Raw genomic sequence first — 14,484 nt, 5'->3', positions numbered from 1 at the left:
ATCAAAACAGAGACAGTTGCCAGAGAGATATACACTAAAGCATGCAGGACAGAAACCTCATGCTCACAGCCCAGTCCCAGGTTAGGAATCCAGTGAAAAACCTAGCCTGTTCTTAACTTGTAATTCAGAAAGTTCAGATTCCACTGTTCATGCAACTTCACCAAGGAAAACCAGCTTTAAATTTCACTATCATCTCCACTCTGAGGATGGTAAAGATTCACAGTACAGAAGTCTCAAATACACTGCCAAAAGCCCTTTCTACAGCTGTCACAGATGTAGATGACAGAACAGAAAATGGAATCTAGATTTACCTATTAGAAGCTGAGTTCCTCAACCATCCACTGTTGATTGCAATATTCCACAGGACTTTAGAAAAAGTTCAAGGACAGCAATATAATTGTAGATAGAAAAAGCTTTTCCAAGAGCCTTTAAAAGGGAGCATCATATCTATCCTTATGTGCAGCCTTACAGTTTGATCCAAACATGTGACATAAAACTTGTAAGACTTCATATACAACTTGCTGCTTCTAATAAAAAAAGTTCACCCTCAAAGAATCAGGTTTTTCTAAAAAATAAGCATCCTTTTTTGAGGCTTCAGTGTAGATCTGTATTTAAACGTGCGTAAGAATGCATGAGAGCCAATTAAAAAAATATTCTGCAAGATATTTCTGAAGGTGAATAGTCAAAATGAAATCAAAAGCATCACAAGAAAGTTTTAAGTTGAATCACAGGTTAAAGCAGGATCCTGGAACTACAAAGAATTCAGGGGTAAAAAAAAAAAAAAGAAAGAAAAGCCTGTGGAAAAGTGTTTGGCAATTGGAACATGTGTCAATAAAACTAGTATTAGTTTACAATAGGCTATTGTAATGGGGAGAGGAAAACTGAGTTTACCCAATGATTTATCGCTGTTTATAACATTTTGCTGTCGGTACAGTAAAGGCCTCCCAGGATCTGTTTTGTCCTCCTGAAAAAAACAAAACAAAACCCAAAATAGATCCTTTACATCAGACATCTGTTGGAAACAATCCTCTTGGACAGTTTCATAGAAAGATAATTCCTGCAAATAGATGGCTTAAATAGCAAACCAATATAAGTTGTCAAACTGTGCAACTGGAAGTGGCAATAGTTGTCTAAACTTAGAAGAAAATGAGTTTTTGCAATGAAATGCAACAATTTTTTTTTGTAAATTTGTTACTTTGATTTTTTCTGTCTCAGTTCTGTCACTGCATATATGACAAGTCAATGAAAAAAAATCATATTTGTTTGGCAGAAGAATCTTGTTATACCTTTTTAGGAGGTGTGGCAGCAGCTGAAGGGAGTGAAATATGCACAAAGTCATCTGAGGTGCAGGGTGGAGGAGATGTGGCTGGCGTTCCCAAAGGTGTTCCTTTCCCCCCTGCTGAAAAGGAGCAGAAGTTTTCTCAGCAGGCTCCCACTTCCTCCTTTCAGCTGAATATTGTATGCGAAGAATTGTATGTTTAAACGCTATTTTGTATGTGAAGAATTGTAACACTATCTCAACCATTTACTACTTAAATCTCTTTCACCTATTTATCAGGATAAAAGTGCACAGTTTCCAAAAGGCCTGCTTCAGACTTGGGCACTTAAGTCACTGTGACTTATTTCCTACCTCAGTGTTTGCGTTAGCACTGCTCTAGATGAACAAGTGTTCAGTTCACAGAAGTAACGACTTAAGCCATGGTGTGGCATTCCCATCTAAGCAGCTGACAGCAAATTTACAGCCAGAGTTTCTGTTTTAATAAACCTTGAAGGCCTAGTTCCAAAATTCAGCACATACCAGATGTGCCAAAAGCTTTGCTGTAAGGTTGTGATGAAGACTGGGATGACTCTGATGGGACAATTCCAGGGGAGGTTGGTGGAGTGGTCATACCACAAACTGCAGAAGGACTCCAGATGGTAACCTGTGTGAAAGCAACGCATAGTAAACACAAATCAGTGAAGCTCAGAAAAGGAACAAGTGACACACCTGTATCCAGGTTCTGACACAGGAAATCAGATGGGGATTAAATCCAAAATGTACACTAAGTTCTGAAGAATTCACAGTGCTTCTCAGAAATGTGAATTTTTAAGAGTGTCACAAGAAACTACGAACATAATGCAAAGCATTAAAAACATGCTGTGCTTTATCTTCTGGTTTACCTGCTGTGGCTCAGTTGACAGCCGTATTGACTGTGGGCTCAGAATCTGAGGTAGCTGCCCTGGCATTTGTGATAGTGTTAGCCGAGGAGTGGAATACGGGGTAGAAGTCCCTGAAAGTTAAAAAAAGTAGTGAATTTAAAAGTATCCAACACAAATCAATGATTCTTCTGGCTAGTACTTAAAGGTGTTTAAGCAAAACATTTCAGATCCTTTCAACATAAATATTTGTAGCTGGTAAACAAGAGACACTTTTTCCAGTCCAAGAAAATATCTATTACATACTAAAACATTTTTTTTGTGTTTTGGTTGTTTCTTTCTTTGGGGCAGGGGGGACAAGGCAGAAAGTGGCAGTGGAAAGGCAAATTTGCTAACATGCTGTATATCTACATGACCACAGCATATACATTTTGTTTTTTTAATGACAGTTTATTTTCTGGTGCCTAAGAATCAGACTTTAAGTGGGATAAATTAGTAAGATGTCTCATTAGTAAGATGTTTTCCTCCAGGAACTGGGTATTCCCATTAGCTGTCAGCCAAGTCTTACCATAGCTGCTCTGTGTGTCAATGTAATAGCTGGCACTGGGGTCAGTTTGATGATGTTTTGAGCTTGTGCAGAGTTTCCGAGACACAGAGTAATAGCCATCTTCATACGAAGCTTCTGCAGGGTCCAGGGAGATTTTGGCACATTCTATCACAACATCATGAGTTTCTAGTCTTTTCCACCTGCAGACAGTTTTTGGATCCAAAAGAGTAAGTTAGTCAATTATTGTTACAAACAAGAGTTCCTGGAGATATGAGGAACTTGCTCGTAGGATGGCTCATTTGTTCCAGACAGCTTTGCATGCTCCCAGCCAAAACTGGAACAAGGCACCATACAGAAATTGCAACCAGATGACTTGTAAGAGGGGGTCTCAAAGAGAAGACAAACAGCTTTGACACAGAGATCCATAAAGGTCTGCCATGAAGCACTCTGGAAAGGAGGAACAGCATACGAAGACTTGGTTGATCCTGAGCTTCAGCAGCTGTAGAAATCAGCTCAACTAGACTCAGATGTTGGTAGTCAAAATTTAGACATAGCAGCAGTGCGGGAATCTTATATTATTTAAGCAAACACCATCTGCAATGCCAGTTTCAGGTCTGTGTTTTTTCTCCCAAGTTTGGGGAATGTTTTTTATTATTACTACCTCCTTCATTCTGAAAACTTTTTCTCACTAAATTCCGTAGCCAGATTAGATCTGCTCAATATTTCAGGGGATGGAAGTTCACTGTAAAGAAGAGAAAGCACAAAAGGCTGTCTCTTAAAGGCCAAGTTGCTTTTGAATGTAAGATATTATGTGCAAGATACCAAATCAGAAGGCTTCAACTGGTAGTTTTGTGCCAACTGTACTCCTTAGTGGTGCCACCCTCCCCCCTGTCTGGGCGAAGCCTGCAAAATTGAGCATTTTGATATTCAATTGGTTCCCATTTAGTAGTATTTTCCTAGTGGCTCTGAAAAGCAGGGCAAGAGCACTACTGTGCAGCAACAAGAGTCAATTTCTCCTCTTCAGTGGCTGGGCCTGTGGAGACAAGAGAAAAGCAGCAAGTGGTGCTGCTGCAGGCAAATGAGCCTATTTCTAAAGAAAACTAATACAGCTGATAATGTTAAGACATACCTGTTAAAAGAATTGATCTGTTAACTGAACCAATATCTAGATACCAAAACAAGACACACTGAAGCCATTTTAAACACTTAAATCCCACCAAGTACTTCAACAAACCAAAAAAAAAATGTGACCCAAACCTTAAGCCAATGAAGCAGGTCAGTGGTAGTTTCTCTTTATTCATTATAAGCAAATTCTTTTAGAACTTTATGAGGATGTTTGATTGTTAAGTCATAAAATTAAGACAAAGTCAACTGTTAAGCAGAAGACAGACTCTATCCCAGACACAAAATTAATTTAGAACTCCAACATTGTTGTTAATGGCCTTTCACAAGTTTTTGCTTATTCACCCAGCTGTAAGCTTGGATGAAGAAAGTCTGCATATTTACCTGGTGTACCTATGAGCACGGGTGGCAAAACACCACTGGCACACACTGTAGCTGACAAAAAAGGTTTTGCTGTAAGCCTTCTGAAATAACCCAGCTAAAAGCTGCTCATTTATAGCCTTTCCTAATAGCAGAGTGAACATATATACCTTCGTGGGTCCAGTTCATGGTCCTTAGATCCAGTCACTAATTCTGGATGAATTCGCACATGTTCCATCATTGGCTGGATGAGCAAGAGCAAGAAGAAGCATGTATTATCGGTACAGCAACTTCTGATTGCACTAAACTACACAAAGCTGATGAGCAGCCTACTGATCCCAACAGTTCAGAGTATTACATTTAACAGATAAAGCTAATGCATATCATCACAGCTTCAAGAAATGAACTTGCTCCCAACTGAGATTTCAGTCCTCCAATAGCCACATTTTATTCTGCTTTGTTGAGCAGCCCTCAGTTAAATCGATGCAGTGTATTAAATTAGCAAATACCTGCCTTTATACAGCTATGAATTCCTTGTCTCAGATAATATGGGGATGAGCAGCATTTTACCTTGACTACCTCTTCAAAGGTCTCCAAGTTTTCCTTCATACTGTAGTGAGAACGCAGAAAGGAGACAAAATTGCAAGGATACATTCCATAAAGACGATGAAAGAGAGCATAAACACTGGCATGAAGATGGACAAGATAAATCTCTGCCACATGACCTGGAAAAAGTAGCGAGAATCTTTTTCATTACATTGGAGAAAAGAGCAAAACTTCTAAGAATGCAAGCAAAGTACTTTTAAATTTGAAATGTTAACTGGAACAAGTCTTCTGAGATACGAATAGTCCCTAGCGAAACAGTGAAGTCTTCTGAGAATAGGCAACACTTACTCATCAGCTCACAGCCAAACCAAAAATTAAGATACGGACCATTAGTTCCAGCCAGTATCCTGTCATTCTCAAAGCACAGCATTTTTATTTCAAGTTAAAACCTGAAACCCCTGTAGATAATGAGCCAGAGTTTGCAAGACTGAATGATTAAAAAAGAAAACTAAGGTCTGCTTCACTTCAAAGGTAAAAACTAAAAGTTTGTATCCTCAAAAAGCAATCATGACAGACTTGAATCTTAGTCATCTTACAAGTTCCGATCCTACTTGTAATGGAAAATGGCCCTCTAAATAGCATGTGTGCTTAACACAGCATTTGTTCATACAGCCACATGAGACACATACACAGATAACGCTAGTGTTAGATATCAGACACCTTACAACAAATTCAGCAAAACCAATTCATCAGAACCAATGCTGTAACTGAGAAAACTAGTTTTACCAACACTTTCATGACTATTGATAGCTGCACATTGAAAGAAACTTTTACATGTTGCTTCTTCCCCCTCCCCATTCATACATGGGAATCTCAAGCTCCCAAATATCTGCCTCAAATTTAGTATTTCCACTTCTTCATCCATTAAGATCAATGTCTGCTTTTCATTGTCAGAGTAGCACTTCAGTCCAGTAAAACTTCTAGTAGGAGCACTACATGGAAAAATCTAAGAGACCTAAATTTTGAGCAAAGCACTCCCTGATGCTAACTATCAAAGAACAGAATAGCTTGTGGGCTTAATGCATCATTTTCTGCATTTAAATAATCTCAGATCATTAAAAGTCTCACAAAAGAATGTGCTCACCAACTGCATAAGTCACGAGGATACCACTGAACCAGAACTGCATGCAACAAAATTGAAATCTCACCTGGATTCTGCAAGCACCAGGCTGAGAGACGCCCAAAGATACCAAAGAAATCATGAAGGTACTGTTTGCCAGACTGAGGAATCATTGGCAACATGGTTATTAGCACTAGGACACCTGTGGTGAGTACTACTACATCTGTGTCAGTCTGCAAGAAGGGAGAAAACCTGCATTAGTCAGTTAAAAGTGTTGAACTTCATTTTTTCCAAGGATGAAGCAAACACTGAATCATCGTCATGGAAAAAGTTCTCTACTTTCAAACAGTCCCTCTGAAACCTACCATAATTTAATCAACCAAGATTACTGTCCGTTTCATCCACTACTAAGAAAAAACAAAAGATTTGGGATTCTTGCCCCTGTTCTGCTGTTGCTGCTTTTCTGTATAAAGAGTTGACTGACTTAAACAGGGAACATCACCACAGTTCCACAACTGAGCAGAAAAAAATTACTGGTATGTGAGGCATCTTATGTACTGTCTTCCTTCCTTCCTTCCTAGAGCTACGAACACACAGCATTTAGAGCCTAAGAAACTGCAAATCTGATCAGGGTGTTCAAGGATGTTGGCCAATTACCAATGCAAGGGTCAAAAGCTTTTCTATTTAACCTGGTTGATGACTCTGGCTGCTAAATATTTCATAAAGCAGTAATTCAAACAATAACTAGAATCCCATGGCTTACACCGAGAGAAAGGGATGTAGCAGGAAAAATCTCTAGCTAGATGAAACAGTAATAGAGAATCAGATTTTAGAACAAGACACAGAAAATGTTCAAACTCTTTCCCAGTGCCATCACTGCTTGCTTCCCCAGCTTAATGTGCATTTTCCTTGGTAGCGCCTCTGCTTTGTCAGGAGAGGGGTGTAAACAGCACAGGTAGACCTGCAGCCAGATGCCACTGAGCTGGTCTTGGTATGTCCCAAGAGCCACTCGGGCTGATGGGCCATATTCAGTGTTACGGACTTTTTTTCCCTCTGTGTAATCTACAGCCTCCGTTCTCCCTCAGTCAGACATAACCTTTCACAACACGTTTCATGTCCATCCTCGTCCCGCTGTACACATCCCTAGCACTTCCACATCTCTCCTCTCACAATTAGGTAAGACTCACACTGGAAAGGATAACAGAAGTCTTGTCAGGCAGGTCAGGACTCCCAGTAACAGCACTTTTAGCTGCTTCTTACAAATTCACTACAAATTAGTTGTGGTTTTGTTTTGAAGAGCACTGGCACTTGACTACATCACGCATTTTAATGTGACTTAAATGACTAATACGAATTCTTCACTATCATATTAGATAATATTACTGACAACACATTCTAGATCTCAAAACACTTTTCATTCCTTGTTCACTGTTACAACACTGTACAGTATTATAACTGAAAAATTTGCAGATGGAAAAAAGCAAGCTTGGGGAAACAGCTATCTCCTTGAATCCAGCATGTCTGTAGCTAAGAAGGGAAAGTCTGCTAATTCCAAGGTCATTTCAGCATGGAATAGTGTATTGCATGGGCCATCTACACTGTGAGTACACTACCTTACATGCACAAACTTCAGAATGCACTAATGGGGTGTTATGGTATTTCTCATTAAGTTCACATTCAAGACATCCATCAACTTCACCAACGGCCCTGTCTAGAACCTGCTTTTAGAAAAGTTTTAGTAAACTTTCCTAACTCAAAGTTATACAGTGACAGTGGCTTTTAGAAACAAGATTGACAGTAATAACAGGATCAGCGCAGAGTATTTAGCTCATGTAATCCGACTGTGGCTCAGTATTTTGATCATTTTATCTCTTTTCACAGCTTAACTAAATGACATCAAAACCAGAAATCAAATGCCTGGCATGTTTATGTATGTTTACATCAGGTGTACAAGTGTTTATGGACAACACTGACCGTTCTTACCTTGAGACATTTAAGCAATGAAAGTAGGAGAGGTGCTTGAGAAAGCTTGTGTTTCCAAGATGGTTGTCGTCTTATCACATGTCCCAGCAGAGAGAGAGTGGGTAAACGGGTAGCAGCTTTGCCCATATATTCATTAATTTTGTCCAGTAGATGCTGATAGAGGATTTTGCAGAGAGTGGTAGAAAAAAGGAAGATATTTATGTTCAACTGATACATATTCTTTTTCACCTATCTATATTCAGCAGTTTGCCATTGCCGACTATGGAAACTATGGGCATTTTACAAATATATAGGACCCAAGAGCAAATAAAACCCAGCAATAAATTTAAGTCTGATGGTAGTGAAATGCAAACTGTTCAGTCCTGAAGCAGTCACTGCACGTCAAAATGTTTATCATAAGTAAGTAACAAAAAAAATTCTGGTCAGCAGAAGAATTTAGCGCCATTCTCTCAAGCTATTTAAAAATCCTTACTTGCTCTCAAAACACCCAGCTTGTTTTAGGCTAACACATCTAGCATTGGACAGGCAGCAACACTGCAAAGAGACAATGTTATCAGAAACCTTTCATTTATAGAGGTTCTTTGCTTGACTGGGACAGTTTAAGCAACCCAAGAAATTGAGATGTTTGAATTTTTTTTTTAAAGCTTAACTACTCTTACTACAGATACTACATCTCTACAACAAGGTAATTCTATACCATAACAGAAAAACAGAGTTCTAACAGGTGCTATTTAAAGGCTGCTTCAATACCAGGCTAAAATCTGCCTTACTTAACACCAAGATTTTTTTACCTTGTCATGAGGCTCTTGCAGCGTGGACAGTATATGCAGTGCCTGCTGAGAATTGGTTTCCAAGTAATAGTCCACCAGGTTGTTCACAAGCATAGGTCCCCGGTCTGTCAGTTTGTTTAAAGCAAGGAAAAAACCATACATTCTCAATACACTAAAAATGAAGCAATTCTTACAGGGACACTGTACAACTTTTTAACAACCATTATACAATTTATAACACAAACCAGTACTTAGTGTTTACCAGACCTTTAGGAAAAGGAGATCTCTCAACTGAATTTTCTAGGTCCTAACCATTCAAGCAATTGCATTCAGTTCAGAGAGAGTAACTCGCTTTTTAAATAACAATTAGTGTTTAACCTTAAAAACAAAACCTAGAGGCAGCTGAACTGCAAGTGTATTTTATCCAGTACAGGTAACGAGTTCAGGAGTAACTTCACATTCTCTCCCTTCAGCAGATAAAGGAGAGCAAGTTCAGGGACAAGGACAATGATTCTCATGTTCTGAAAAGGCTCTATCAACACAAGGGATGCCTTAATAGCAGCAACCATGTTTCCAGAAAGCCTGGGTCTGTTATTTTGTTTGAGGTTGGGATTTTTTGTTTTTTATTTTTCAAATTAACAAAATCCCACTAGTTCCCATAACGTGGATAGCATCTAATTTTTTCTAGATACACAAATGATAAATCGACAAATGAAGTTTCATCAGCTCACAACTTGAGATTATGCCCCAGGAAAAGCTAGTCATTTTATAATGGCATTTTAACAATTATATAACAGACCTTCCAAGAGGCATGCCATTAAGCAAAATGGACTGAAGAGAAGCCTCAATCCTTAAAGCAATTTCAAACCCAATTATCAAGAGTTTCCTTCAAGTTGCATTTGCAAACACTGTGTTTGATAGAAAAAAAACCCCATTATTCTACCTTTACTGTTGTAATAGAAAAACCTATCTCAAATTACATAAAAGGGTACATACCACAAATGAGATTATCTTTGAATGCAGCTGTTATATCTTCCAGGACACCCAGAACTGGAGAATCCAGCATTGAGAGGAGCTCACCAACATTTCCTTGCTGTGCCATGATGCACGTACTGACATGAATGTGGAGTTTAAAATTTCAGGAAGTTCCTCATTGGTGCCTCTCTACCAGACTAGGAGAGAAGAGAGAGCAGATGAATGAACTTTCCTTTTTCAATCTCTCATCACTTCTCTATTTTTCTGCAGAGTTGCCAACCTAACACTGACAGGATTGCTAGAGTTTACACACCTGCAACAAAAGATGTAAGAGAAAGGTTTCTGAAGAAGCCAATGAGTCACATGCAGGATTTTTTTAAAAAAGATTAAGACGACATTAAATCTGTCTTGCAGAAGACCTTGGCCAGCATATACAGACTGTCAGAGCATTCTGTTACCCTATTTTCTTTTAATTTGATCTCTAGGTCAGTCAACTAAGACTAAAGCTTTGAATAAAATGCAAATAGCTCCCCTGAATCATCCACTCTCGATTTCTTACAGCAATTCCTCCTCAACCAACCTTTCAAGTCCTTTGCATAGTGGTCTACACTCTGGAGAAAACATGCATTGCAAGATCCTTCTCCACTCCTGTGGCTAGATTAGAAATTCCCTGCCCTTGGCTTTGCATTATTGCATACTAATAGATTTGTGCTTTAATACTTGCAGTGTGGCCAAGTTGCAGCTGTTAGGAAACTCAGGGTTACTACAGCTGCTGCTCCTCAGCCACCCTGTGCATACTAAAACACGAGCTTAGCATACCTTTACATACCTTGTTTTCACGTGAATAATCTGTGAATAATATATTAAAAACTCTACAGCGTGAAAACTGTATAGATTATTAAATGCAAAAGTATGCAGATAACATGACTGGTCAACTTCACAGTACTAAGCAGGAGTAAATCTAAGCCATTTCAGGCCTTTAAAATGGATTCCTTCCATGTACCAGCAATGGAGGCCTTCAGGTATCACATCAATCTATCTGTCACAAAATAAATCAAGTTTTTCTTCATCCATAAGAATCCTATGCTGAACCTTTCCTAGTGGCAGAAAGAACGTGGCTTCACATCACACCTAATTAGCAATGGTTTCTTCTTTCCTCCTACTTCCAACCAGCATACATTTTTCAATTCCTCCATGGAAGACAAGACTGACATATGTCAAGTTTACATACAACTTTTTTTTTTTACTGCCATTTTGTATACGGCACCTGTTCTGTGGACAAGCTGAGCTTCTGTCTCCAATGCTGTCAGCCACACACCTTTCATGATCACTAATAAAGAAAAAGCATGAAGAGGTTAACAAAAGGCACAACTTATTTATTCCTTATCAAACCTTGTATATTCAGGACAGCGTTAAGTTCTTTACTAAGAATAGCAGAGCTATGTACCTCCTGCATGAGGAAAGTTAGCCCTTAGTTTGAAAACACCAAAAGGTGTTGCACAGTTGCCCCTTCCAGAATTGTCCACAGGTTAAGCTGTGCAACTACTTCACAAACTAGACGGCTTTCACAAGACTGTAGTTTTGTACTGGGAACCTTCAAAAGCCACTAGGGAGTTTTATTTATGGTAGGTAAAATCTTATGCATGAAGTCTCTTATCCTAACAAATTCTGAATAATTAGTGTAATTGTTTAGGTCTTTAGATTCCAGTCATTGTTAGACATTAGTCAAGGATCATACATCAGTGCTCTATTTTAAATGATAATGCTGTAACTACTTATATACATATTACTTTCTTGAAAGCTGATGTTTAACAATGTTACCGGACAGCAGGAGTTAACCTATCTACCAGTAAACTTTGTCATTTGCAACATATCACTCTGTAGTTGCAGAACTGTCCAAGGTCACTTTTATTAGGGCCACAAGACATCAGTTTACTTAATCTGGCACTGATTGCAAATTCAAAGGTGATAATATGGCACCACACTCACAACAGGCATTTCATTAGCAACAAACTTTAAGTGTTCCAGCAATCACCCTTCCAGAACACAAAAAAATCCCTACCCTCAGTTTTCAGTGATCATACTGCATAGCTGAACAGTCCAAATAAAACGTCAGTTCATCTACAAGCAGCTAGCAGAGTCTGCTAATCGGAGCGTTTCAGATTTAAATGCTATTTCAAGTCCCATGCTGGCAAGACCTTAAAAACTGCAGACTTAAAACCGGCTGGGAGTGTAAGCAAGACTTTCAACTAAAGATAATAAAACAGAAACTTGGGGAAAAAAAGAATCACTTTTTACTCAAAACCAGAAGGGATCTCTGCTTTCCAAAATTATTAGAGCTGGGATTTGTTGTGGCTTGGGGTTCTGTGTTTGGTTTGTTGTTTTTTTGGTTTTTTTTTTTACTGTACATTGTGCAGAATTCCAAGCTTCCAACTTCTTCCTGTTTAGAAGGCAAGCAATGTTCAAAGAGTGACACCATTCTTTCAAAAAGTTAAAGCCATTCATCCATACAACCTAAGGAGTCAATCTTCCACATTGTTACTCATTTTCAGGAGTCAACTGCTTTTTTAGCTTCAAGTAATCACTATAATATTTAATGTACTAAATCGCAGTTACACTGAGACATCCATAATGCAATCAGAACTATATATGGGGAAATAGTTTACTCCAAGTAATCTATTCCTTTATTTCTGAGAACACCTGAGGCCGTAAAGGACTTACTAACATAGGTGCCTCAATTTCTATCAGGATACAGTCCCAGCTATGGTTAAGCAATAGATTCACCAGCTTCCTAAGCAACACGAAGTAGTTGTTTAAAGTCTTGTTAACAAAGAGATGCATGACCGCACCCCCAAACCAGCTGCAAGCAAAACCTGTTTTGAGAATTAAAGCAGCATAAAGACGAGTCTCGTCTTTTTTACCCCATAAAGGCCTTGTCAACTCTTTTCTTTGATTCTATGTCCCCCATCAGAGTGAAAAGAATGCTTTTATTTCTTATTTTCCTCTAGTATATTTCCTCTATTATACTTGGACCAGATCTTTATCACACCAATAAAAACCTCAACAGCAGATTTCACTAATTCAGGTATTGCCAGAGGAAAAACTGTAACATGGTGAAATCAAGAAACATGCCTTTGCAGACGCTATAGTTTGGTCCTGGAAGTCAGGTTCAACAATACACTTCCAGACAGATGAGAAAAACACTGGTTTAAATGTTCAGTAGGTAAGAGGATTTCAAACTTTATGCTATTGGCCTGACGGCACACACAAACACTACAATCAGATAAAAGCAAGGTTGATAACGCAAGCTTAGTTGCTGATAGCTATACACATAAGTAACTAATAATTTCCCAAGTTCCCTAAACTAAAACAGATGGCTCAAGTGACCTTGTGCCAATAAATCCAACCTAGTTTAAATAAACTTGTCAATTAGTCAATCATGCACTGAAGTACTTTAAGTGGAGCGATCTCCTCTCCAAAAGCCTGTATTCAAAAATATTAAAGTAGTATTTCAAACCAGAGCTAAAAATCGGACAGTATTACACACAGGTACTTCACTAGGTGGAAAGTTTATCTGCTGAAATTAAATAAACTCTGGTATAATGTCACCCTGCTATACACAAATAGTCACATTTTAAAAAAAGGAAATCACAGCTTTCTCAATGCAGGATCTCTTGTGAAGTCATTTGTGAGGAATAGATTTGAAAACCCAATACTAAGCCTGAGATCCTCTAACCATATTGGGTCTGTGAAGCCCAACACAAATGAACAAACCAGGAAATTCCAGCAATAGTCTTAAATCGCGTCACACTTCTTAAGCAAAGACAGCTGAATAACTACTTTGCAGGCAATAGGCTTTTAACTTCAGAAAGCACTGTGTTCTGGTAGATGAAGTGCAGCTCCCAGGGCCCACGGTGTCAGTGTGATTTATGACCAGTCCCACCAGCAATCTCTGATGCAATTTTCAAATCTTGTAGATAAGGAACTCAGGACAGGCCAGGTTAAGGAACTTCCATTACCTTGTAAAACAGTGAGATCATCCACTGAATACCCCAGTATTTTGTATCTGGGATTGATACAAGATCTGTGGTGAACAGATCTCCCTCAAATCTTTACACAACCATGTCTTTTCTTCTCAAATACACAGCATACTAGATGAGTCCCTTTAATGCTTCCACCCCTAGCTGCTGTAATCATTCCCCTATTAGAAGAATTTCTACATCCCTACAGCCATACTTGGAACCAACAGGATTAAAACAAAGTCAGTATCCTTCCATATGGTTTGAGTCACTGATTCTTCACTAACTTTTGGATTTAGTTTTTTATAAAAGATCCAAGGCACTGAAAAGTAGAGTGAAAAAGAATTAAATACTTTTTTTAAAATGCAACACTTTAGTCTCACTAGAAGATATAACATCAATAGCAAACAACTTATTCTTATATTCAAGAGCTTTCATAAAGACAAATTCTAGTTGCATTTACTAAAAATACAGTAAATACAACTTTGGAGCCAGCTTACAGGAGAAAAAAAGAAGCCAAAAAGCCAAGAACCAATTTATTTAAAAACCTTTTTTCAGTAGCTAATTTAACCACAAGAAAATACAGTTAAGCTACAAACTCAAGACAAAGGAAAAGACTGTAAAAATATTCATTGGAGAAGACTAAATAGAGAAAGAGATAGCAGAGTATTCCAAAAGATTGACTTCTGTAAGTATTTCTGTCAAGAGATGTTCTTCTGTTCAGTGTATTTTTATCTCAAGCCAAATGAAAAAGCAGCTGGTAGTGCCAGTTATGCTTCTCTGAGGGGTGGGGAGGAGGGGGACACACTCAACAAACACACACTCCTCCCAAAACATCCTTAGCATTTGCTGTAACAATGCAGAAATTCAGACACCAGAAGCACTTATTCGGGGGGGGGGGGGGGG

At 38.6% G+C, this 14,484-nt stretch overlaps 1 protein-coding gene across 4 annotated transcripts in view; it reads right to left on the bottom strand.

Annotated features, from left to right (window-relative positions):
- TSC1 (TSC complex subunit 1) overlaps window positions 1-10,891 on the bottom strand; it is a 36,472-nt gene extending 25,581 nt beyond the window's left edge. For 2 of the 4 annotated variants that reach the window (XR_003399615.1, XM_026860775.1), the window contains exons 1-12: window positions 10,827-10,891; window positions 9,581-9,756; window positions 8,606-8,709; window positions 7,815-7,967; window positions 5,920-6,064; window positions 4,736-4,890; window positions 4,336-4,409; window positions 2,705-2,883; window positions 2,161-2,270; window positions 1,799-1,922; window positions 1,287-1,399; window positions 892-964 (exon numbers count right to left, since the gene is read on the bottom strand). Coding sequence is in view for 3 of the 4 variants with exons in the window: in XM_026860775.1 (XP_026716576.1) it covers window positions 892-964; window positions 1,287-1,399; window positions 1,799-1,922; window positions 2,161-2,270; window positions 2,705-2,883; window positions 4,336-4,409; window positions 4,736-4,890; window positions 5,920-6,064; window positions 7,815-7,967; window positions 8,606-8,709; window positions 9,581-9,686 (1,336 nt within the window). In the remaining variant the exon portion in view is untranslated. Of the gene's footprint in view, window positions 1-891; window positions 965-1,286; window positions 1,400-1,798; window positions 1,923-2,160; window positions 2,271-2,704; window positions 2,884-4,335; window positions 4,410-4,735; window positions 4,891-5,919; window positions 6,065-7,814; window positions 7,968-8,605; window positions 8,710-9,580; window positions 9,757-10,826 lie in introns of those variants that run through there. The other 2 variants (XM_026860776.1, XM_026860777.1) reach the window with 2 other exon arrangements.
- Between the last annotated feature and the right edge of the window lie 3,593 nt (window positions 10,892-14,484).

This window comes from Athene cunicularia, assembly GCF_003259725.1.
Source record: "Athene cunicularia isolate RWA chromosome 17 unlocalized genomic scaffold, athCun1 chr17_part1, whole genome shotgun sequence".
Taxonomy (NCBI): Eukaryota; Metazoa; Chordata; class Aves; order Strigiformes; family Strigidae; genus Athene; species Athene cunicularia.
This window is presented reverse-complemented; position numbering and strand designations above follow the sequence as displayed.